Here is a 26045-nt window from a genome sequence, read left to right as displayed (position 1 = left end):
GAGAAAGTAAACACAACCCTTCAACCCCCTTCAACCATATGATTTATGATGTGACTAACTTCATTCTGAGAAATTTTCCGCAGCATGGCCGTTACACCAATTTTTGAATTCCCTTCTTCTACATTTTCCTTAATAACTTTTCTTGTGGTGAACGGATTGCGCTGAAATTTTTACACAACCTCCTCAGATAACCAAGGAACTTATTTCCAAAAGATGGGAATGGTATCTTTTATATTTATGGAGATATAACACGAAATATAGCGCTGGGGTCGTTCAACGACCCCGCTCCGCATTCCAAGGGTTAATTTTTTAATGAAACAATAAAAATAATCAAATTCAAAGCATTTTTAATAATAAAAAAGAAAAAAAATTGGACATGTCCTATGCTATTTGTATGAGCTGTCCATTAATTGTCCTCTCATTGGACTAATCCTAACCGGAAGTTGGTGTTTGTCGTCTGAAAGTCACTGAAGAAAGTCCTGAAAATGTCATTGAAACTTTCTGATTTTGTCCTACGACAAAATGTAGGAAAATCCATGGAACACAGGGAACTCTTCTTTATAGGGTTTTGAAGATTTTGACAATTGATTTTCCGTGCGCCGTGTTTTTGTGCTCGTAAAATATTTTCTTGTGATTTTTTTTGGGAAATTAGAGGTATTTTTCATATTTCTTTAACAAAATTTGCTAATTAGAAGCTCTCCTAATCTAGTGCAAAAGAAATTTTCAACTGCTAAAAGTGATAATTTGGTATAAATATGAAAGAAATTTTATGTCGTCACCACCCCATTTTCTCTTTTATAAAATAAATTATTTTTGGTGAAATTTCCTCAATTTTCCAGCTGATTGGAAAAACAAACGCACAGGAACAGGATGTCGGAGAAAAACCTCAAAGTGGGACAACGTGTGGAGGTGACTGGGAAAGATGTTAGGGGACTTATTGCATACGTTGGGATGACATCATTTGCGACAGGAAAGTGGATTGGGGTGATTTTGGATGAACCCAAAGGGAAGAATAACGGGACAATCAAAGGAAATACTTACTTCTCAGTGAGTCCTTAGACACAGTCACGTCGCTGGAATTTGTAGATTAATATTTTTATTTGTTCGTCTCTCAGTGTCAGGAAAATCACGGAACCTTTGTGAGACCCAGTCAGTTGGTCCTATTGGATGAAATCGGCAATCCCATTGAAGATTCCAGTCCGGATGACAAACCTCGCTCCCGATTGAGCAGGTATGGAAACCCAAAATGTGTCTCAATCCGTAGTTTGTAGCTTTTTTCGTGAATATTTCTTAGAAGGAAAAAAAACTTATAGAAATTCTCCTATTGCTGCATGTTCATGGAGCATGCAGAATCAAGCAGTAGTGAGTAGATAAATCCTCATTAACCAACTAACCATTTGCCTGTGTATGTTTCTGGCTGCATTTTCCCCTCATCACCATCATTATCTCACCTAATGCAGCTCAAGCTCAATCCGTTCCGTGAATATGACCAAACCAACAGCGTAAGTAGAAGTTTTAGGATCATCATCTTTTAGTTGTTCTTGTTGTTTTGTTAATTTGAATCCAAAATTAGTGGGGAAATCATAAATGGAAGAGGAAGCTTTCGAAATGCAGGAGGCATTTAATTTTAAATAATCAATTTGCTAGATTTGCTAAAAAAATCATTTTCCTTATAAGAACTTCTGCATTTTGAATTTATTCCACTGGGATGGTGTTTAGTAGTAGAGTAATAATGTAATATGTAAGGACATTTTTCTGCTTTCCCTCCTCTATTTCTCTCGCTGCATTTGGATGTGTAAATTAAGTGTGAGACGGAAGTCACCTGTAAAAGCGCCCTCAGCTCGTAAAGCAAGTTCGATGACTTCATCGGCATCAAGGTCGTCAAAAAAGTATTTTCTTTTGAATACCCTTCTCTGATACACTTACAATGCCACTAATTTTCTCTCTTCCACCTTTCTCTCAAGACTATCCACATTTCAACTCAATCACATATTTGTCCATTTGGAACACACTTTTTACCTCATTCTCCTTGGTTTTGATTGTTTTTTATTTATGGTTTTATTTTGTGAGATGTTTTTCATTTTAATTGATTTTGTTTTTGTAGCTCTCGACTCTCTCTGACGGGTAGTAGACAGAGTTTGACGGGATCGAGGAGTCAACTTGCCTCACCAGCTGGTGAGAAGAGTACTGGAACTACGGCAGTTGATGGTAAAGTCACCACAGCCGGGGATGCTCCTCCATCGAGGATTCCGGAAAAGCGTTCAATGGGTCCACCGGAATCGACTCTCTCATCGAAGAGATCATCTTTTGTGGAAACAGGTTTCCTGGAGACTCTAAAGCCCCAGTTCACACCGGGTCAATCGCTGACATCTCCATCTCCAGCTCTCTCGGCAGAAGATAAGCTTGCGGTGCTGCAGCAGCAGCAGGAGATTGAATCCCTCAAGGGACAGGTGAAGGATCTCAATGAGAAGTTGGAAACACTTCGAATGCGTCGTGCGGAGGATAAGGAGCGTCTGCGGGAGTTTGACAAGATGAAGACGCAATTTGAGCAGCTGCAGGAGTTTAAGCATAAGATCATGGATGCCCAGACGCAGCTACAGCGTGAACTGCAGCGTGCTCGACAAGAGGCTAAAGATGCAATTGAGGCAAGAGACAGGCATGCTGAGGAGATGTCGGATTTGGCTGAAAATGTCGAAATGATCACGCTGGATAAGGAGATGGCGGAAGAGAAGGCAGACACGTTGCAGCTTGAGTTGGATCAAGCAAAGGAGCGTATTGAAGAGCTCACGTTGGATTTGGAGATTATGAAAACGGAGATGCAGAATCGCGGGAATGATGGGCAACCCGGTGTGACAACAGCGTATGAGTACAAGCAGCTTGAGCAGCAGAATGCCCGTCTACGGGAGACGCTGGTCCGACTGCGAGATCTTTCAGCGCACAATAATCACGAGATACAGAAGATGCACAAAGAGTTGGAGACGAAAAAGTCAGAAGTGGCGGAATTGCATAGAACAAAAGAGAAGCTTTCCAGTACGATTGATGAATTGGAGGCGCAAATGGTGGATTTGCAGGAGCAAGTGGATGCGGCTCTTGGGGCAGAAGAGATGGTGGAACAGCTGGCGGAGAAGAAACTGGAGCTGGAGGACAAGGTGAAGTCGCTACAGGAGGAAGTTGCTGAACTCGAGGCTCTTGAGGAAGTGCACGAACAACTTGTTGAGGGGAATCATGAGCTGGAGATGGATTTACGCGAAGAATTGGATATGTCACTTGCGGCTAAGCGTGAGGCTATTCGTGAGAAGGATGCTGCCCTTGAGACAATTGTCGATCGCGATCAGACAATTCTAAAGTTCAGGGAACTCGTGCAGAAGTTGAATGAACAATTGCAGGATATGCGTGAGAAGGTGAATCAGGAAACAACCAAATTGGCCAAGGATACAATTGCCGAGACCATTGACTTCAAGCAGATGTTTGCTGAATCGAAGGCCTTCACCAGAGCCATTGATCTTCAACTGAGGCAAATTGAACTCACGCAGGCCAATGAGCATGTTCGTCTTCTGACAGCCTACATGCCAGATACCTTCATGAATCGCGGCAGTGATCACGATGCAATTCTCGTTATTCTCCTCGTGTCGCGTGTTGTCTTCAAGGCGGGCATTATTGTCAATCAGGCCCGTGAACGATTCCCCCAGCCGACAACTTTTGATCGTAGTGCAGTCCTCCAAGCGCATGATGTTCATCAATTTGAATTCCGCTCGCGACTCCTTCATCACGTGCACAACATGCAGGCGATCATGCATCAATTCCTCTTTGGACTCAACACCTGCACTCCTGAGGTTCTTCTGAAGGCCGGTGCTTCTTTGCCCGAGATGGTGGCTCAAGAGAAGACGATCGATGGCGTTGTCGAGCTCCTGAAAGCCAATCAATTGGATGAGAATTCTTCCACGGAAAGTAAGTCTTTTTAGCTCTGAGCTTAACTGATTTTACTGATTTCTTTTTCATTGCAGATTTGGAGAAATGTATCTCCTTCTTCAATGCAATGTTCTCAGTTCTTCTTGCTTCTGAGCAGTTGATGAATGAAACTCAATTTGTGCGAGATTGCATTGCTTCCATTGGTGCTGCTTGTGATTCAATCAGCACGAATGCTACCCTCGTTCAAACATTGATTAAGGTGCGTAAAAAAATGTTTTTTTTTTAAATCATTCTTAAAGTTAACAAATTGTTGTTTTTTCTTCTTTGTACAGGGTGGCGATGAAACAAGTGATTCAGGTTTGCTTCTTCAGTATGTGATTCAGAACATTGAATCCATTCGGCAGCAGCTGAAGTTGGTCAAACGGCGTCTGCCACAGGATACGAATGTGATCAAGTGCAATTTGTCCCCGAAAACAATTGCGAATCTCAAGCAGATGTCTGAGAGCTTAGGGAAGCTCATGATGGTCCTCTTCCTCGTGGCTAAACAAGTTCTTCACATGGTAACCGTGAATACCGATTCCGGAGATGTCACAGTGCCTCACACGAAGCTCTGGGACTTCCTCTCGGCTGCCTGTGACAGGATTTACGAACAAGATGATCGAGGACCATCACAGAATATGCGAACTGTTCTCAGTGCCGTTAATACGGACATGTCTCAGTTGGCACAGTATCTGCTGGATCATGAGTACGAGATTATGGCAGTTCCGGTGGCAGTTGAGAAACCCGTGGCACCAATTGTCCAACGAGCTCAGTCGATTAAGAAGCAACTGGAGGAGACGAAAACACTCACGGCCACGCTTGAGAATCGCGAAGCGGAGATCAGACAACTCAAATTGGCAGCCAAGATGAAGCAGAATGAGTTGTCAGAGATGCAAATTCGAAAGGATTTGGCAGAGAAGAAGCTTTCCGTGTTGCAGCATGACAATGAGATTAATATGGAGAAGCTGCAGAGGAAGTATGATGAGACGCTGCAGCTTCTTAAGAAGTGAGTTTTTCAATCAATTTTCGTTTTTTTTTGTAAAAGAAAAAAAAATCTTTATTCATATACTTTTACTTTTGTAGGAAAGAAAAAGAGTTCGAGGAGACAATGGATCATCTTCAGAGTGACATCGATACGTTGGAGAATGAAAAGGGAGCTCTCAGGGAGAAGTTAAAGGTGCACAGTAGCAAGAAGGGTGATCTCAAGTCCACAACGGCTTTCGGTAATGAGAAAGAAAATGAAGTTGTTTGCAAGAGAGGGAACTTAATAGTTTTTTTTATGTAATTCCTTTCAGACATCACCGCATCCTCACCGTATATTGCACAGGAGCTCTCACTGCTACAGAGAGCTTTTGCCGAGGAACGTGCTGAGCGTATGAGACTTCAAGCAAGTGAATACATGAAGGTTCTCAGCAGCTTGGAACCAATTCACGTGCCCAAGCCACCGGACAATCGTATCCGGGATTTGGAGAAGCAACTGAGGGATGTGAAGCACGAGTGGATTATGTCAATGGTGAAAGCGGGTGACATTCCTGAGGGCAATACGAAGAACACCAGTATTCAGAAGCGACTCAGTGATCAGGAGAATCAGCTGAAGCAGTTGAGGAGTGACTTGAAGCTGCGTGCCGAGTCGCTGGCCAGTGAAATTCTCACGGAGTACCTCCAGCGAAAGCCTCATCGTTCGGCTAAGAGTGATTTTGCAAAATTCCCCGCCGTTGAGCTAACAAAGGTAAGTCAACATGATGATTATTAGGGCTACTCATTGCTTTTCTTTCACTTTTTTCAGCTATAAGTTATTGAAATCTTTTAAAAGTTATGACTCTTCATTTTTTTTTGAAGTAGTAGTAGGAGGATCCTCATTAGCTAACTTCCAGTTTATAATTTTCTTAATTTATTTTATGCTTTCATCGCTTTCTTGTTTATGATGAGTAGCCTCTCAGACTTTCCTTCAAAAACTCAAAGAAAATATTTTAAAGTTCATTTTCATTGTCTTTCCAGGCAATGAGGCAGCAGTAGATGGAGATTCCTGCATAGGTTAACTAAAAGATTAGCTTTTTATATTTCATCATTAATTTATTTTATTGAAAAAAGGCATTCGTATCACTAAAAAAAATCCCCTAATATCGCAGATATATTTTGTTGTGTGTGTTGTGTAGTCAATGTGTGCTTGTTTTACGTTTATTCTTGAGTCTTGAGTTGAGCCCCTTCGTTGGGAGCATCCTGTGTGCGATCACGCTTGATCATGGAGTTCATTTCTTCCTCCACGCAATTTCCATTTGCAACAATTGTTGGTCGTTGGGTTTGAACGTATGGCGCTGGGCCGACGATACTGAGAATTACGGGAAGAAAGACAATCCCGTGGAAGAGACCGAAAATGATGACAAGGAGGAAGATCTTAAAGAAGGCTTGAAAGGTGTAGGCCTTGGAGGTGGCAAGGAGTGATAGAGCCAATAAGGTTGATCCTCCTCCATACATGACAGCCTCTCCGATGTGTAGGAGGGTACTGAGAGTACGATGATTCCGTGTGCCAGAGAACGTGAGGAAGCTGTGACCAATGTGAGCAGCGTAGTCCACGCATAAGCCAACGGCAAGCTGAAGAGCAATGCAACTCACGAGATCAATTGTCAGTCCCCAGCGTTGCATAAATCCACACACGTTGATTAGGGTCAAGAGAACACAGATGAAGATCCAAAAGCAGATCTGGAAGTTTACAATGAGTATCGCTGTGCAGATCATCACACAGAGCAGAGCTAGTGCAATGTTTCGTAGAACTTCAGCGTCTATGATCTCATCTGTGATCCAGTTCCCAAACATCTTGGACCAGGATGTTGCAAATTTATCTCCGGTTGTTAAATTTGCTGTTTCAGCAATTTCCAGGACTCTCCGCATGGCAGGAACGTACTGATCTCTATGAAAGAATTTCTGGAATTTGAAATCAAAGCTGGAGACCTGAAAAAAGAATTATCCTGATTTAGATTTCATTGCAAGGAATTTTATAGAAGAGACTTTTACCTTAATAGGTGGAGCTGCCTGGCCACATTCTAACTTCTTCTCAAAGCGAAAGTTTGCCTGAAAGCGTCCACCGTCGTGACTGAAGAGGAATTTTGAGAGATAGAGTCGCCATTCGTAGTCTGACACAGTATCCCTGAAGAGATCCTTGTCGTAGTACGTCTTTACAAAGTCGTAAAAGGGTTCTACCCAGGAATTTACGTTGTACAGGATATCTGATTGATTCTTGACTGTCGTGCTCATTCCGTAGATGGTGCTAAAGTCAGAACTGTAGTTCACCTGTCCAACAAACATTCCACCCTCGAAGCCCATAGTGGGGAACAACTTATTCCGTTGTGGAACAAATTTTCCCAGGTGCGTCTCACTCGGAACAAACCACATTGGATCGAATTTCTGCTCAAGACGCATGAGACTCTCCGTACTGAGGCCCGTAAGCCCAATCACCGTCATTAGCACAACAATCTTTCCAGGTTTTGTGAGGATGAAACGTGAATAGATGGCTTTAATACTTCGCTGCATCAGGCGCTGTTCGCAGCATAATTTTTCTCGTTCCTGTGAGTGAACAATACACGGCAGGACAGCATTCCTTCGGGCTGCTATTCTACGCTCGTCGAGAGTGAAAATGGCCACGAAGAAGGTTACAGCGTAGAGGTATGTCATAAAGATCCCCACTGAGGCGTAAATACAGAAAGATTGGAGTGAAGGGAGAACAGTTGTTGAGCCCACGAGGAAGGCCACAATGTCTGTCAAGGACGTGACGGTGATTGAAGCACCAGCGTGCCGTAGCATGAGCCCTATACGATCGGGCAGAGTGAGTTCCTTGGCGTTGTCGACTTTCTGCACCTTTCTCCAGCACGCCATCATGACGAACATGTCATCAACGCCAAGACCCAAAAGTAGGAATGGTAGAGATGTGTGGACTGGACCGTATGGAACACCCAGAAGGGAACAAATTCCACTTCCGGAGATGAAAGCCATTCCAACACTAAGAAGGCCGACACTTCCAAGCATCAACTGAAATCAATCAGGTTGTTTTATAATTTATTTTTATGATTTTTTAATTAAAGATTAATTTATTTACTAACTCTTAATTCGATCCAGCTGAACTTTGATAAAACACTCTGCATGTAGATGAAGACAATTATCATTCCTATTAGTAATTTATCCATGTCCTGGAACATGGAAGCACCACTGATGTCGCCAAAGCTTAAAAGAAAAGATTTTTTATTACAAATTTCCTTAAAAAACTCAAAACAAGCAAACTTACCTCTTCTCCGTCATATAAAATACACCAAAATCCTTTGATGTGAGATTCCTGTCCAAGATGTCGAGAACACGAATGAATTCCTCTTCCCAGATGAGAGTATCTTCCGTTGCCCACTCTCCAGTTCCCGCCAAATTGCCCTGTTCATTTGGATTTAATTTGCGATAGTCCATGTAGAGGAACCATCGACTTATGATTCCTTTGGCGCTTACAATGTGTCCTGTGGAGTTCAGCTCAACTCCCCCAAGGAGGTCTGAGAAGTTGGTCAAGTGACCCGTATAAGGACTAACAGTGGCGGTATTCACTGCAAAGAGGATATCCTCTTTTGTCAGATTGGCAATTTTCTCCCTGTCGAACTTCCACAATTCCAGGAGATTTTGTTGGTAGCAACCAAGTGGAATGGCGTTAATTAGTGGGCAGTAAATTGAGGGCGATAAATCGACGCTAGGATTGAATTTTCTCGCAGGAGTCTTTGCTGGTGGATCCTGATTGTCCAAATTGAAGAAATCATCGTTAAAATTAAAATCTAATCCTTCTTCATTGTCCGGAAGATTGATGTCCCTTTTCTGACGATTCTCTTCCTTGGTGTATTCAGCAATGTAAGGAACTCTGGAGGAGATCAAAAGAAAATTTAGCATTAGGATGATTCTTCTGCATTAATAACATCAATCCGTACTTGAAGCACATTTCTTGCCACCCTAGTTGGGTTCCATTGGGCATAAATGGTTTAATATGCGACACTGCATCTGAGATATCAGCCAACTTTAGCAGGACTGAAGGTTCCAGGACATCTGGAGCTGTCACCAGTGCCAATTCCATACGAAATCCTTCCTCGAAGGATTTTACCAGCCATTGCGTATCTTTTAGAAATTTAGATTCTGCAAAAGAAAATGGAAATTGTGGAATTCCGGAATTCCCAAAGATTTAGGTCAAATACTCACCTCTCGGAATCCATAGCTTCATGGGATCACGTTCTGTGTGAAAACGGATAAAACCCAGGCTACAGAGAAGCACCGACACCCAAGTAAGGATGATTGTGCGCCACGGATAAGAGGCTACTAAGAAGCCCAACCTGCCAGGAAGGAAAACATTTTTTTTTCAGGTGAGCATTACTCATCACAATCATTCAGATTTTATTTTTAAAATATAATTTATTCTGGGACATTCACATTGCATGCATTTCCTCGCTTATTTGTACGGGAAATTGCATGTGAATTGATGATCTTTTCTATATAATTTTCACCGTTTGGGAAGGCAAGTTGCTGCTAATTAGAAATAGCTCTGTGATATTTTCCAAGTTCAAGTTTACGGGAAATCTCATGAGATCTTGTGCGAAAATGCGCAGAAAATTATTTTTCGATTTATTATGAAAAATCTAAAATGATTGCATTTCTGGGGAATTTATCTCGGAATTTATGCGCATAAAATTGATTTTGAGAAAGTTTTATTAAACTTTTTTGTTATCTTTGTTCAAGTTGAACAAAGGGTTTTAAGGAGAAATTTGAGTCACAATGGACTTTTTTTTTATTTAATATTCTTCTATGAAAGTTATTATTAAATTAACTAGCAATCACTAAATTTATTAATTGCTTTTGAATAAACTGTAAAAAAAATGTTTTAATCTTATTAAGGTCAAAGAAAGTCCTTTTAGGTCCTTTAGAATTTTCCTTAAAAATTATCATTAATGATTCATTTAAATGAAAGCTTATTTGTGTGAAGGATATACTGCAACCTGATATCCTAGATCAAGGAAATTCAAACAGTCTTAAGTTTCGTTTAAATGCAAGTTTCTGGCTTTTATTTAAAAACTGTTTTTTTTTGTAAAATTGTAATTAAAACTTAATTAATAAGTCAGTATAAACTTGAAATCTCGTCCTGCTCCACTAAACCACTTCGCAGGTATTATTGGCTTTGCAAAAAGCGAACAATGACCTTGCCAAATTTATTTGTTTTTGTTAATACTGTTCTCTTATGACTAATTAAATTTTTATATCCTAAAATAAGTAATAACTCAAGCATTATTAATTTTTTTTCGTGACATTGTTTTCTGCTCCCAGCAACGTTTACGAAAGTTATTGATTTTGATGTCTTTTATGAAGTAATTGGTTAGTGAGTTTATGATAATAATGTAGTCCATCAACAGCATTGTTGTTTAAACGGCTGTGAAGAATTCATCGCAGTACAATTTTACCTTAAAACCGAATTAATAAATTACAACCGTGAAAAACTTAAATATATTTTTTGCATTCATTCAATTTAACCTTGAAGGATGATTAAAAAAGGATTTTTTGAATGAGATGCGAGATTATATAATTTTCTCGTATTTTTAAAAAATAAATAAAATTCTTCAAGCTATTCGTTTCCTCGTTTTGTAATTTGCATAATAGTGTAGTGAGAGATCCAATAATTGCATAGCATTATTGATCACGAACTGATCACAAGACTACTCACCTGTAGAAGAAGTTGGCAATCCCATTGGAAATCCGGGATGAAATTGAAAGTGATCTTTCACTTTTCCTCACATTTTCCTCCATTTGGAATACTTTTAATTTTCTTTTTCACTTCGAGCACTTTGAGAACTTCACAACAATCACTTCTTGTGTTGGTCTTTCTACTCAATCTTCTTGTAACTTCCCTGTTTTTTCTGTCTATAATGATCACGAGAGTAACTACAAACAAGTTCTATGCGTTGAGCGTGTAAAAAAGTGCCTGAAGCAGTGACTAAACAAATTTGCTTCCAATAAAATTTATTATTATTTTTTTTTTTAAAGAATCAGAGGTCGGTGATTCACATGCAAACGCAAAATTAATTCTTCATTGTAAATTGAGGAAAGTGTTTGAAAATTGATAATGCTAATTTATGGAGCACCGCACGCAATGTCAATAGTAAAACATAAAAAATTCGCGCGACAGAATTATCAATAAAATGCGCTTGTGTGTGAAAAAGAGTGACACAATTTTCCTGCCTATCTCGTACAATTTTCATTCACTTGGAAATTGATTTTCCTCATTGATGAAGTAACTTGCACTGTTTAGCAATCACTTTCGGTTTCTTTTCCTTATTCACACACAGGAGGTTTCAATGAGATTTTCATTGTGAAAAAAATGGGAAATTTATTGATATTTTATCCACTTGAAAAGGCCCAAAATCGCGACTGCACGGACTATGAGTAACATCTTCATATCGCGACTCAATTCAGACTGAGAGAATTCAATGGAAAAACTCAAGCTGAGGTCATATTTTTCTCTCTCTGGCTATTTTCACGTCTACATATATACTTCTCGTCTCTTTCTGCTCAATGGAATAACGATAGCCGGTATTTTGCACACTTATGCTCTTTTCGCGAGAGAATGTGCAAAAATAATTTACGTCATGCTCACATGTGTTTCCCCAATCCAATTTAGAATTATTCCACACGATATCCTCTTCTTGGAATAATTATGGATTTTCTGGTGAGAAATATGGAGAATGGGAGAGATGAATAAATCGATATATGTAGTCTATGTTGCATAAAACACGCATTTAGCACATAATTGCTCCACCTTTGGGTTGTTTTATTTTTTGCTCAGCTATGCTAGCAAAAGCTCATGTTCTATGCTTTCAAAAAGTGCGCGCGCACTTCCAAACCAGCAATGCCATCTTTTATGAGAAATCAAGCCTGGAAGAAGTCTGGCGCGTACTTTCAATCTCACTGCCCTGATGGGTCTTTCCAGGAAGTCTCAGTGCGAGATTATTTTGCAGTCTGGGAGCAAATCTCTCCGAAAGGAGCGATAGTTCTCGTGACAGTGTGTGTATTTAACTTCTTGCCTCCTCGCTCAACAATGAACTGTAGTAATTTTTATCTGCGTACCAATTTCAGAGATTGACCTCTCCAGCGACCGCGTTCTTATCACTTTTGGGAGCATAGTGCTCATGTATGTTGAGTCGAGCGGATATCCCAGCTGCCGAACTTCAGTTGCGAGGAACTCTTCATTGCGGCAACAATTCATCCTGCTAAAAAAATCGGCAGCAGCTCATTTTGGGGGGATTTTTTAAGTGATTAAGGTGAGTTTAAAAATTAAGCTGTGTGATTCCTTTTCTTTTCTAAATGAAAGACATTTAAAATGTGTTGCTAAAAATAAGGCCTATTTTGGTGCTATGTGAGGCAAAAGTCAAGAAACTGTGCTGGTGAAAACTTCCTCAATTCTCTCAGACTTATCAAAAGTTTGAGGACTAAAAGATGTGAACGACTTGAACAGTTGAAGCATTATTCTGGGTTTTTTTCAGTATTAAATTCCTTTCATTTTTTTTTCGTGCTGCTGAGAAGCAAGAAAAAATACATCAATGATTTCAAGGATTTTCCATACAGGATCTCATTAGAAGCTTATTAATTTTGCTCCTTTCCATCTATATTGCCAAAAATTAAGTTTTCAAGATTTCTTCCTTAAAATTAAAATTTATTTTCAAACTGTTTCTTATTGATCCTAATTTCTTAATTTTGCGTGCTCTAGAATCCTAAAATTGTAAAGAAGCTCTTTGCTGATATTTTTAAAAAAACAAATTCCTGGTATGACCTTTCTATTAATTAAAGAGATCATCAATTTCCTAAGAATCCTTGGTGGAGTGGAATCAACATTCATAACATCATTCCTGTTCTCAGCTTTGACAAGATTCCATTCGCATTTCTTTTGGGTACTGTACGTTACCGTACGTACACTATCTCTCGAGGAAACCTCCGTAGTCCATGGGCGATCTTACAAAGTCTCCGCGTATTTCTCTGCTTCAGCCGATACGTGATCCTCATATTTGAGAAGTATGAGATAAGCGCGTCTCTCTCTTTGGGGATTGGGAGAGAGTGATCTCACGCACATCTCACAGCGGGATTCTCGGGGGAAGGAGTGCGGCGGCAGAGGCGGTGGTCGGAAGAGACTTTCAACTCCGGCAATCTCTTTGGAGCAAAGAAATCTGTGTGGTGTGTTTGTGCTTCCCTCGCGCAGGGTATTTTATTTTGGACATGGGATCGTGACATGTGGCTTGCATGTGTTTGGGTCAGAAGAATATCTCCTGCGCTCTCTTGCTTCTCACACATAAAATTTCTTCTCGCCATTCTCGCGATCGCACACACAGAGAGTCAGTTGAGTTGGATGGCTTGAACGGAGTGGAGGTGCGCGCATTTGTCGGATTTGGGCATTTGGACTGGAAAGTTGGTTGGAAGCTGTTTGTTGAGAGGGAACAATAAAAAGTGCGTTGTGGAGATTGTTCTCAAAGGCCAAAGTGTGTGGTGATTGTGTGGAGGAAATTGGAGGGATCTTATCAGTAATTTGTGTGTAGGTCTCAAGTGATCAGAAAATTCACTTTTTCCCATGAAATCTGTGAAGTTTCCAGCACTGTGATCCCTCGAGTGTATTTGAGGAGTGCGAGGAAGAATATTATTTCCCACAGTTGTGTGTTTATGGAGTGGAAACAGTCTCAGAGTGGATTACATTTTCAGCTTCTTGTGTCTCATCTTCTGGATTAAAGTGCTACTTCTCTTACCAGCTTCTTCATCCTCCGTGGGCCCTCCTCATACGGCTGTGTTTGTGCAACGTCCAAGTGAGTGTTTTCTCTATATAGGTCTGGGTGCATTATTTTTGTTGTGTTCCTTATTTAGACTCTACGCAGAGATTGCATTCTATAGACAGACGATGACTCCCTGTCTTCTCGATACGATATACATATTTTGTTAAAGATAATTGGTAGCCACATATCGAATAAACCCACAATTTTGGAATATTTCTGTGAAGAAAAAATTCCAATGATTTCTTAGAAGTTGTAGATTCGCATCCTTTTTTTTTGGGAGGTATTTTGCAAGGCGTTAGAAGCGAAAGAAAAAAATGTTGAGCGCATAAATTCCTGGAACTCATAGTGCTTATGCGAGTGGCAAAGGCGATGGTTTACTTTAACATCAAGTGAGACGAAGGAGGAGACCCACAAGACGCAAGACCAATTTCTAAACTTGTGAACTGTGTGCGGTGCTTGATCATTGCTCTCCAAAGCAGTGCATTCTTGTTTACGTTAAAAGCTGGTGGATCGAAACACGAGGGAGGGGATCACAACGCCAAGACGGCCAAATCAATTACAATCCATCGACGAAAGAATAAAATCACTTTGTGCTTTGGGGCTCGAGCGGCGACAGTCTGGGAAAAAGAAGCAGCACAATTTCACTTCGTACTCGAATACAAAGGGCCCTATAAGAATGCAAACATTCTGCGCAGACAGTAAATTCCTTTTCTCCATCTGCTGCCCGCCCAAAAATGGAAACAATCTCACAATTCAAGTTTCTTCTCTGTAAGCCACACATAAAATGCGCTTTTTGTCGTTCTCCAAGTACTTGTTGGAAAAATTAATATCAAATACGACTTCCTCTGCGGTTTCATGCTTTAATGTTTCCTCCTCCGTGTTGAACTCTTCTTCATCCCACGAACTTAGTATATGATTTTACTATTCTGTCTATAATTACATTATAAATTCCCTTTTTAGTGACATGAATTAGGGATCTTGATTTAGGGACCTAACAGGCAACCTGTTTTATTGTATTCTCAAACTCCTAATTTGTATGAGGATTATCAAGAATATTAAATTCAAAGACATTTCTGTTTTTTTTTAAACATTTTTAATTACATTTGTGGCTAACTTAGAATCAAATTGTCCTTACTTTAAATATTTTTTTTAATAAAAATTGATAATATTTTAACGATAAATTAATAAAGCATTTTAAGCAATTTTTAATCATTTAGATTGAATAAGATTTAGGTTGAGGCCAAATTCAATCTCAGACTACTGTCATGACTCCCACGAGCTAATGCAGTAAATTGTCTTCACAATTGTTCTTTTATCATTTAAGATATATATATCAAGAAACCATCAAAGTGAGTAGAACAGAGTTATTTTAGATAAAAAAAAAGTAAATAATGAAGTTCTTAACTAAAAATTAAATTCTTTTGGAGGACAGTATGTGTTTTAAATTCTATTTTATACAATAAAGCGACCTCTTATTTTCGCAAAAAAAAAAATAGAAAAAATGAGCATGAATTAGCATTTCTTTACAAAGGCTTATGTGTGTGCGGTTTTACGTTTGTCGGTCTATAAACATTTATCCTACTTATTTACAGCCTCTAATTAAATATTTACACACTGTTTGAAAGATGAAATCCAATAAAGTTAACGAGAAATGATGAATCAAATTTAGAAAAAAAATGATCACAATACACTTTTCAATTTTTTTTAAGATAAAATTCATGTTTTCATTAAAATTCTTTAAAAATATGATTTTTTTTGAAAACTTAAAAATCATGCAAACAATTAGTTAATGAAACGTAAAATGAAAAATAATTTATTAAAAGCTCTACTGTCATTGGAATTGTTTTAGTTCTCTCACAGATTTAGATGACTCTTTTTGGAGACCGATTTTACGTGAAGAACTGTCTAACAGTTCTCAAAAACTTAATGAATCCTTTTTAAGAAAAAGAAATCCTTAAAATTGATTTTTAAACATTTTTCAGAAGGAACTCAGAAAATTTGTAAAATATATCCGAATTATTAGTTTTAAACTGCTAATATTTACTTTCCGCTGAATGCGCTACTGTGAATGCTTAGTTAATACCAAACGAGCTTTCCAATTTGCTAAAATACTTTTATGAATTACAGGAATATTCAAGTGATAATTACAGTTTATCGAGGTCTATATACATAATAGTTATAAGTAGTTGGCAATTTGCACCTTTTGTCGTGACATCTTCGTAATTGTTTCAATAAAAATCATGAGTGGCACGCGCATTTGAGGAGAATTTCGCCTCGTTCATCTTTATGAAAATGCCGGTGAAGCCTCATTGCGGATCGCATCATTGAGCCCGACGACACTGAAGAAGTAGCCAATGGCGATGTATTTACCTTTTAATTTCATATTTAAATTATTCCTCCAAACATTATGTCATATGAGAATAGGCAAGATATTTGAAGTGTATTTAGATGTTTGCCTCAAACATGACATCACTTCGTGTGAAACTGTGAGGATCCCTTTTGGCACATGATCGAGGCAATATTGCTGCGCGTTGATGAGGGAAACGTGAGCAATTTGTGGAAAATTTAGCTCCCGTGCTGGATGTGGGGATGTAACATATAATACATAATAATAATTGGGTGGAGAATTGGTTGAAAATGTGGCGAGAAAATCATAAAGTTTCAGAGATGTCGGGAAATGGGGTCTGTGTTATTGTAGCAGGGCAGAAATAGCACACAGAAAAAAAAGCTAAAACTTGCTGCCCTCTCTGACCTAAGACGTTTTCACTGTGCGTGAGTGATAACACGCCCGAATATTGAGATTGTACTTGAAGATCTCGCACCAAAATTCTCTTATGATTTTTATGAGCCATATACGCATAACTGTGGTGATTTGAGAAGAGTCTCCCATTGAGATTACACAGCCGGCAAAAATTTTCTTCCACCCGCCTTATGCTATTCTCGTACACTTCCTTATCTCACCAGATTTTTTCTTGTTTTATTTTGAGCAAGACTTTGGGTGTGTGTATAAGAAAGAATGTTATCATTCGGGAGCGGAACTGCAATCACATCGCGCATACATTAACGAGCGCAAATGAAGAGTGAAAATGCTTACATTGTGCCTCAAATTGCAGCTCTATTGCTCTTTCGACATGGTAAAAGTCCCCCGCATGAATGGAGACGATTGGGAAGCACTGTGGAGCTCTTTTCCATGAAAATTCCACTCAATAGCAACATGATCTTGTGTGCTGAAAGTGCATTGAAAGCACTGCCTGATTTTGCAGTGTCATTTACTTTACAATTCATTTTCTTATGTCTCTTACAACAACTATAACACAAGAAAAAATTGCCTTTTGCAGATTTGGACGTCTCAATTGCAAGACGTCCCGTCTTTGCCGGCCATTCAACATGGCCAAAATCTCCTGGACATCCGGTCAACTCAGTGTTCTTCTGTATATAGTTATAATTTTAGTTCAATGTGAGTTTTTTGTTTCTTTAATTTGGAATATGGGGGAATGAATGAAATGTTTTGTGTTTTTTTTTTTAGGTATTTCTCAAATTAGTGCACAGCATCATCCTTCACAGCAATTTCAAGGAGCTCGTAGGGAGCGTCCAAGAGTGGCCTATCCCAGACGTAAGTAATATTTTATTCTTTTTGTAGAAACTTCTACACGGAATTCCAATTTTTTTCTCGTTTCTTTCATTAAAAAAATTTAAAAAAAAAAAGAAAAAGTTTAAGTGAAATTCTTCTGTAGAATTATTCAATTCATGCTACTCGTCATATACATAATATCAGGCACATTATACATAAAATATGAAGCGATAGTTGATGTGGTTGATGTTTAAAAGAAATTCTGCAATATTTTAATTTCATTTGAACTGAGAGAGCATAATGTTTCCTCTTTTAACCGATAATTGACGTCATGATAACACATACACACATGCTCATCCATCCAGTGGAAGTGGGTCCCACTTATCAGACCCAGAAGCCCTTTTACATTTGGCACCGGACAAGGGCTCCCAAGATAACAATCGAACCACAACGGCCTACACCAAGGTCACCACAACTGCTGAAACCCACTGAGCTGCCACTGCGTGGAGATCAGCGACCACCACCAGACGATGATGAAGTTATCCAGGAATTCTATCCGCTCAGTGGCACATGGCCCAGCACAAGAATTCCCTTCTATCAGACTGACTTCAGAGGTGTTTTTAGTCATGATTTTTTCCCTCCCTCGTGGAGATTTTTCTAACTCATTTTCTCCAACGAAAAAAAAATTGGATAAAGCCACAATGAGACTTGGCCACCAATTTGTAGAAACTCCTTGTAGCAGCTATAGTTCTCTTATCCCCTGCAAAGCTTCAAAGATGTAGAATTCCTTGACATGATGTGACATTTTCTTCCTCAAAAACTCACAATAAATTGATACACATTGTCGGCAGCAGAGTGATCTCTGTTGTGAAATGTCTGCGAACAAATTGGCCAAGAAAGATCCCGCACATTACAGCTAAAAATGTTACATCATCAGCTAATCTGGCTACTACTGACTCCATCCCATACATACCAGGACAGACGGTTCAATTAGTTTTTTTTTATTTCTCTTATAACTCATCCTCATGTGTTTATTTCTCCATCTTCCCCCATGGGTGCGTGTGTTTATTCCCAAACCTCCCATAAAGTACCCACCAGAGATTTTCCTTCCTCTTCACTCGTACGGATAGAGTGAGGAAATGGCGCTGGGGATAATGCGGGTGGGAAAAGCCAGTGCCTTTCCTTCTTGTGTTTTTTCTTCTCTCTCTTCTTTTTTTCTCTCTAATCCAAACACTACTGGGACTCTTTTGTTGGTGCTTTACGGAGTGAAAGAAGCCATGAGAGTGAATCTCTGGTGTTGACTTTTATTTATAGCACACAGACCTCTGCAGCATGTACATCCATGCGAACACAGTTCCTGTTACCCAGCCACGGGAAATTTGCTGATCGGTCGCGAAAATAGACTCTATGCATCGTCAACATGTGGACTGGCGGAACCTGAGCGCTACTGCATTGTCTCGCATCTCAAGGAGTTCAAGTGCTTCCTGTGCGACACACGACCAGAGACTGAGAATGATCCAAAGAAGAATCATCGAATTGGGCAGATTATTTACAAGAATCAACCTGGGTGAGTTTAGTTTCTTTTTTTTTTTAAAACAATTCTTGATTAATTTGAAAAGAAGAATAAAATAAAAAAAAATGTCCGTGAACTTGGCACAAATAATGATAATCTTGATGAAAGATATCTTGTCACACCCACTCGTATAAGTAAGAATAATATTGGTGTGTCTCAATTGTGAGATTCCACATTACTATTAAAAGAGATTACGACGATGATGGGGGTTATTGAGGAAGTGCAATTAGCCAAATGTTTGCATCTTTTCTGCATCCACCCACAGAACGTTGGAGCAATCTTGGTGGCAGTCGGAGAATGGCAAGGAAAACGTGACGATCCAATTGGACCTGGAGGCTGAATTCCACTTTACACATTTGATTATCGTGTTTGCCACATTTCGACCCGCCGCCATGCTCATAGAGCGCTCCTATGACTTTGGAAAGTCATGGCATGTGTACAGATACTTTGCCCACAATTGCCCAGAATCATTTCCGCACGTTAAGGAGTTCAGTAAGAACATCACGGATGTCATTTGCGACTCACGCTATTCCGGGGTGGAGCCATCGAAGAATGGCGAGTTGATTTATCGTGTCCTACCGCCGAATATGAACATTGAGAACCCCTATGCGGATCACATTCAGAACATGCTGAAGATGACAAATCTCAGGATTAACTTCACGCGTCTGCACACACTTGGGGATACGCATTTGGATGATAGGCAGGAGATTCAGGAGAAGTACTACTACGCTATTTCGAACATGGTTGTCCGAGGATCGTGCTCATGCTACGGGCACGCTTCGAGGTGCCTTCCACTGGACGGAGTGGTTAACAAGTATGACATGGTTCATGGACGATGCGAATGTACGCACAACACAAAAGGACTCAATTGCGAAGAGTGTGAAGACTTCTACAATGACCTCCCGTGGAATCCTGCCCTTGGAAAGCAGACCAATGCATGCAAAAGTAAGAATATTTGCTGCAACTTCTTTTTTTATGAATTGTTCAGCAAATCTTTTATTTTCCCTTTAGAATGCAATTGCAACAATCACGCTTCCAGTTGCCACTTTGACCAGGCTGTCTATGAGCATTCTGGAAAGATTAGTGGGGGCGTTTGTGACAACTGCCAGCATCACACTCAAGGACAACATTGCGAGGAGTGTGTCCCATTCTACTACAGAGATCCCAATGAAGACATCCAGAGTCCCTACGTGTGCAAACGTGAGTTATACTTAAGAAGGCAAATTTCAAGTGGCTATATCTCCGGCTGTGGTCAACCGATTTTTAAAAATTTATTGGTTTTGGAAAGCTACATTTCTCACCTTTCCAAAACTGGTAAACTTTTGAAAATCGGTCAAGCGGTTCGGTCATGGCAGCCATTAGAGTGAACCATAGTGAAAAAATACCCTTTTGACTATATCTCAGCCTAATAAGTCCCCAATTTTGTAGCTTGTGACTGTGACCCCCATGGTTCCGTTGATGATGGCATTTGTGACTCTGTAACGGATCCGGAGTACAACATTGAAGCCGGTGCTTGTCACTGCAAGGTAAACGTTAAGGGACGTCGATGTGATTCATGCAAAGATGGCTTCTGGAATCTCAACCCAGACAATCCAATGGGATGTGAAAATTGCACATGCAACACCCTGGGAACCATCAATAATTCCGGATGCAACATGTACACGGGAGAGTGTACGTGCAAGCGTCTTGTTATTGGAAAGGACTGCAATGAGTGCATGCCCGAAACTTATGGACTATCAGACAGTCATGATGGATGTTCACCATGCAATTGTGACTCAGGCGGTGCTCTGGATAACAATTGCGATGTGTCGACGGGACAGTGTCGGTGTAGGCCCAATATGACTGGACGTATGTGCCACATTCCGCTGCAGAATCACTTCATTCCATCACTGCAGAAGATCTATGAGGCTGAAGAAGCTATTTGTACGGGATTTTCGAGCTATGGGGTGAGTTTGTCCCTCTCCGTCGAAGCTTTCTCTTTAAAACATATTTTTAATTTTTTTTATGTTTCAGAACTGTTCAATAGTTGTCCAGGAGTGGCCTGAATACCATCGTCCTAAAGTAACGGGGCCTGGTTACGTGAGGGTACCCGAAAGGACAGAATTGGTGTTTGTTGTGGATGATATTCCACGCACAATGAGCTACAACGTTCTCATTCGCTACAGTACTCAAACTCCTGGTGATTGGGAAATAGGAACAATCACCGTTCTCCGTCCGGATGAATATGATCCCGATGGTTCTTGTCCCCAAGCTCATCCATCGTACGAAACACGAAGACCTATTGTCCTTCCGGAACATCAGTCATCCGTTGTGGGTTTAGAAGATGTTTGCCTGGAGAGGGGCAAGGTGTACAAGTTTAAGATTCATTTTGAGCGTCACAATCATGCTGAGGATAATGCAGCAGCACAGATATTCATTGATTCGGTGAGATTGGAGTTTTTTCTTTCATTGTGATTTGTGTCTTAATGATTGATCTCTTCCAGATTGTCCTTGTTCCACAAATCGACGTTACGAGCTTGTTTAATTTCACCGCTCCTCCGTATGAGAATCGTCAACGTGAGAATGAACAATACAGGTGCAATGAAACATTCTACGATGGCAATTATGATGGGAATCTGCAGCAAGAATGCGAAGACTTATCACGATCAATTAGTACTATTGTTCACGATGGAGCTACGCGTAAGTTTAGCTTTTTTTTTTACACATTCTTATCAATCCGGTGCGTAAATTGTGATTAAGAAAGTCCCAAATTTTGTAATCAAGTCTGTCTCTGAAGCTTTGGTTGCCAACTGTTCAATTTTTCTGATTTTGAAGAGTGATTAGGAACTTCAAGGAGCAAAGCGAATGATTTAGTTGCTGGCTAGGAATTAAATTGAATTTAGAAGATCTCATTATACCAATTTCATCTATTTCTATAACAAAGAATCATATCAGTGTATAAACTAGCAATGTCTAATCACTGTTATCAATAGATATACCACCTAATCATCCACGCAGGTATAGAAGCCCCATCAGTACGTCAGTTATGATTTTAAGTGTTGTTCTCTCGGTTTTCCTCCTTATTTCTCTCGGACAATGTGAAGATGATTGTACAAAAATCCTTGCAGCTTTACATTTCTCTTAAAGATAAATTAATTTCTTCTTTTTTCCCCCTTAACAGCCTGCAATTGCAATCCCACCGGATCTTTGAGTAAGAATTGCAATGATTTCGGTGGAAATTGTCAATGTAAGACGAATGTTGTGGGACGACAGTGCGATAGATGTGCTCCGGGAACTTATGGATTCAGTCCGGAAGGATGCAAGGCGTGCGATTGCAATAGCATAGGATCGCGAGACAATGAATGTGACCTCATTACGGGACAGTGTAATTGCGTGGCAAATGCGTACGGCCGCGAGTGCGATCAATGTCTTCCGGGCTTCTGGAACTTCCCCAATTGCCAGATGTGCGAATGCAATGGACACGCTCATACGTGCAATTCCAAAACGGGCGAATGTACCAATTGCCAGGACTTTACCACTGGCTATCGCTGCGATAGTTGCATTGATGGTTTCTATGGGAATCCCCTGTTGGGAAGTGAAATTGGATGTCGTCCATGTCGATGCCCCGGAACGCAATCTTCAGGGGAATACCATGCTCATGGATGTACGCTCGATCCACGAACAAATGACATGATCTGCCACTGCAAACAGGGCTACACAGGAGCTAAGTGTGACGTTTGTGCTGATAATTACTATGGGAATGAAGAAACGGGTGGAGAGTGCTTGCCATGTGACTGTAGCAACAATATTGATCCTGCTGTTCCTGGAAACTGTGACCCTCACACGGGGCACTGTCTCAATTGTCTCCACAATACAGCTGGAACGAAGTGTGAGTACTGCAAGGATGGCTTCCACGGGAATGCTCTTCTGCAGCAGTGCACACGTGAGTTTTATTTAATTCTTCTTGTATAGGGAGTTTGTTGTTGATGCTTGAATTTCTTTTGCAGCATGCTACTGTGATCTACTGGGAACGGATAATGTGATTCAGCACTGCAATCGCACAACTGGTCAATGCCCTTGTCTGCAGAACGTCGAGGGATTGCGGTGTGATAAGTGTACGATGAATCACTGGAAGATCGCAAAGGGTGAAGGTTGCGAGCCATGTGGGTGTGATATTCACGGCTCCTACCGGGATCAGTGTAATCCCTACGATGGGCAGTGTGAGTGTCGCCAAGGCTTCGGAGGACGTCAATGCAATCAATGCGAGACAAACTACTGGGGTGATCCCAACAAGGAATGCTTCGGTAAGGACGTCTAATAAAAGGTGATCGCGACAGTGGATAAAGTTTTTGATTTTTTTAGAGTGCAAATGCGATGTCTATGGATCAGCTACGCAGCAGTGCGACCGGGTAACTGGACAGTGTCAGTGCATTAAGGGAATCGGAGGGTACAAATGCAATGAATGTGATCGTGGATATCTCGGACAAGCGCCTTATTGCTCACCCTGTGGTGAATGCTTCGACAACTGGGATCTGATCCTTTCAAATCTCAAAAGTAATTAAATCTAATCTCTCCTGAAAAATGAAGCAAAAAACTGATTTAGGCATTTAATTCCAGATGAGACCCTCAGGGTGATTGATGAGGCAAAGAATATCAAAACAGTGGGAGCTACAGGTGCCTACACGAAGGAATTTGATACAATGGGTAAGAAATTGGAGAAAATCCGACAACTTCTGGAGAATACGACAATCAGTGGGCAGGATATTGAAGGTCTCGAGTCGGAAGTACAAAACCTCCGTAAAGCCCTCAATGGTGCACTGGAGAATATCAAGAGAACTGAAAACTACCTCGAGGATCTCGATTCAAACATCAATCTGGCTAATGTTGAGCTACTGGATCTTCACAATCGCACTGAGAACATTAAAAATCTCGCTGGTGATCTCAAGAGGAATGCAACACAGCTCCAGGAGGCAAATGTCGATGGTGCGCTTAATCTCACGAGGCAGGCGTATGAGCGCGTGTTGTTGGTGAATCAGAAGGAGATGGAAACACAGGAACTCATTGAGAATGCAGCCAGGCAGTGCAAGAGAACGGAAATTCTTGTCAATAGAACGTCAGATGAGGTCAGAAAGCTATCGGGAAGCAATGCAGAAGCACTAGTGGAGTACGAGGGTATTCTGGAGGATTTAAATGGCAGACTACCAGACCTCAATGAACTAATGTGCGGCGGCAGGGGAGAACCATGTGATGATCTCTGTGGTGGAGCTGGATGTGGGGTCTGTGGGGGGTTGTCGTGCGAAAAAGGAGCCCTCACGAAGGCTGAAAAGGCTCTCAATTATGCCAAAGATACCGAGAAAACACTGCGGGAGAAGGACGAGCAAGCTGAAGAGTTGATTCGTTCAGTGAGTTTTCTTTTCTTTTTGATTAAGAACTAGAACAATTTCCTAATTAATTTCCTTTCTTATCAGCTCTCACAAGCCAAAACGAATGCTTCGGAAGCCTGGAGACGTGCCAATCGTGTCTTCAATGAAAGTGAACTGTACTACAATGAGACAGATGACTACATAAATGTAGCCAGGAGCTACATTACAAATCTCACTGATGTCATCAACAGCAACACGGCACTTCCAAGTGAAATTGAGGCTATCGCTGATGAGGTAATTAATTTGCGCACGTGGGTGGTTTAATTTAATAAAAAAAACGAATCTTTGTAGACCCTAAAATTGGCATTAGAACTGGATCCGGAGGAAATTAAGAATCTTGCAACGAGAATTGATGAAACTGTATCATCGCTGGAAAATGTGGAGGATATCATTGAGCAAACACGTGGAGATTTGGCTACAGTTGAGAACCTCAAAGATCGGGCTAATCATGCAAAGTATGTGGTGAAGGACAAGAATTTGTTTAGAAGTTGTGAAATGTATAAAAATTTTGATTTATTTCAACAGGAAACGCGCGGATGAGGTTCTTACGGAAGCAAAGAATGTGGCGAAAGCTCTAGAAGATGCGGATGAGGCTCAAGAGAAAGCCAGCGAGGCTATATCGAAAGCGAATGAAGATATTTCATCGGCAAGGATTGATTTAGATCAGGTAGGTTTGAGTGAAGTTTTTGCATCGATTTCTTCTCAAATCTTGCTGTTTCAGATTGATGGAGAAACGGGTGATGCTCAGAAGAAGGCGCATGAAACAGCAACGACGGTGAATATTTTAACTGGAAAACTCACAGAGCTTGGCAAGAAATTCCTTAAGAATGATCTCGATGCAAATGAGATTCAAAGGCAGTCGGATAATGTTAAGGACTTGGCGAACAATGCTCATGAGCTTGTTACTCAGGTTTGTTGGAATTGAATTTGAGGCTTGAAAATTGATTTTAATTAATTAAAAACAAATCTCTTCCTGTAGTTGAAGAATGATTACAAGCAAGCAAATAACTCACTTTCGGCCAAGGCAGTCACGTCGGAGAGTGCCAGAGAGAGGGCACAGCAACTCCTACAGAGAGCCTCGAGGATCACCGTTGAGACTACGGGGAAACTAAAGGAACTAAGAGGTGGGTTTTGCTTTCAATTTTATTGAGAAAAATTAAAAATTAAATAATAAAAAAATCTTTTAGATATGGAGGACGTGTACAAAGTCAATGGTCGCGAATTGGAGAGTTTACAGCAGAGAATTGCGAGCTTGAACGACGACATGACCAAATATCTCACCAAAATTCAAATGGATTCAGATCGCTACAGACAGTGCACGTCCTGAGGCACGAGCGCCAGGCGAATAAAATCTAAAATATTCTAGGAAGTAAGGCCAAAAAAAAAAACGAGAAAAAATCTAAATGTTGCTTTCGAAGATGCAAAGAACAAGTCGAATAGTCAAATGAGCAGGAACTACTTAAGAAATCGCACGCCCGTATCCAATTTATAAATCTATATCGTCTTATCTATTAGCCTCTACTTTCTAATCATTTGTAAATTGTTTTTTTTTTTTGTATAGTTCTGAGGCTTTTCATTTCTCTATTTTTTTCTTTTAATTTTTATCCCGCTGAATCGTGTACTGCCATTAATTTGCAAGTCAAGAAAAATTATTATTATAAAAAAAAAAGTGAAGAAGAAATAAAGTGGAATAAATGCACCTGATATTCACTACACTAAATTGATTCTTTATTCCCAGA

General features: G+C 40.3%; 3 protein-coding genes across 8 annotated transcripts; 2 read left to right on the top strand and 1 right to left on the bottom strand.

Moving 5' to 3' along the window:
* Positions 1-563: 563 nt before the first annotated feature.
* On the top strand, positions 564-6076 carry LOC129797402 (dynactin subunit 1). Of its 4 annotated transcripts, none has more exons than XM_055839908.1 (9): positions 564-654; positions 840-1047; positions 1116-1231; positions 2105-3948; positions 4005-4168; positions 4242-4954; positions 5032-5171; positions 5244-5677; positions 5947-6076. In XM_055839908.1, exons 2-9 carry the CDS (start codon positions 871-873, stop codon positions 5962-5964), a joined length of 3606 nt encoding a protein of 1201 aa, XP_055695883.1. In that variant the 5' UTR covers positions 564-654; positions 840-870; the 3' UTR covers positions 5965-6076. The 4 variants fall into 4 exon arrangements, with proteins under 4 accessions (XP_055695883.1, XP_055695881.1, XP_055695884.1 ...); XM_055839909.1 differs by having other exon boundaries at positions 587-747; XM_055839906.1 differs by having other exon boundaries at positions 576-654; positions 5244-6076.
* On the bottom strand, positions 6001-11424 carry LOC129797403 (NPC intracellular cholesterol transporter 1-like). 2 transcript variants are annotated; one of them, XM_055839911.1, is made up of 8 exons: positions 11199-11405; positions 10673-10903; positions 9163-9293; positions 8898-9099; positions 8225-8830; positions 8043-8163; positions 6961-7971; positions 6001-6897 (listed from the first exon to the last, which is right to left on the bottom strand). In XM_055839911.1, the coding sequence occupies exons 2-8, from the start codon at positions 10753-10755 to the stop codon at positions 6127-6129; spliced, it is 2925 nt and encodes a 974-aa protein (XP_055695886.1). In that variant the 5' UTR covers positions 10756-10903; positions 11199-11405; the 3' UTR covers positions 6001-6126. The 2 variants fall into 2 exon arrangements, with proteins under 2 accessions (XP_055695886.1, XP_055695885.1); XM_055839910.1 differs by having other exon boundaries at positions 10673-11424.
* Positions 11425-13325: 1901 nt separating this feature from the next.
* LOC129797401 (laminin subunit beta-1) lies at positions 13326-26026 on the top strand. Of its 2 annotated transcripts, XM_055839905.1 has the most exons (20): positions 13330-13528; positions 13693-13793; positions 17099-17217; positions 17287-17373; positions 18646-18898; positions 19170-19849; positions 19916-20104; positions 20333-20850; positions 20918-21328; positions 21388-21583; positions 22065-22826; positions 22891-23187; positions 23246-23437; positions 23501-24285; positions 24352-24540; positions 24598-24761; positions 24832-24973; positions 25028-25216; positions 25286-25430; positions 25494-26026. In XM_055839905.1, exons 3-20 carry the CDS (start codon positions 17148-17150, stop codon positions 25631-25633), a joined length of 5409 nt encoding a protein of 1802 aa, XP_055695880.1. In that variant the 5' UTR covers positions 13330-13528; positions 13693-13793; positions 17099-17147; the 3' UTR covers positions 25634-26026. The 2 variants fall into 2 exon arrangements, with proteins under 2 accessions (XP_055695879.1, XP_055695880.1); XM_055839904.1 differs by having other exon boundaries at positions 13326-13793.
* The last annotated feature ends 19 nt before the right edge of the window (positions 26027-26045 follow it).

The sequence above is a fragment of the Lutzomyia longipalpis genome, chromosome 1 (genome assembly GCF_024334085.1).
Source record: "Lutzomyia longipalpis isolate SR_M1_2022 chromosome 1, ASM2433408v1".
Taxonomy (NCBI): Eukaryota; Metazoa; Arthropoda; class Insecta; order Diptera; family Psychodidae; genus Lutzomyia; species Lutzomyia longipalpis.
This window is presented reverse-complemented; position numbering and strand designations above follow the sequence as displayed.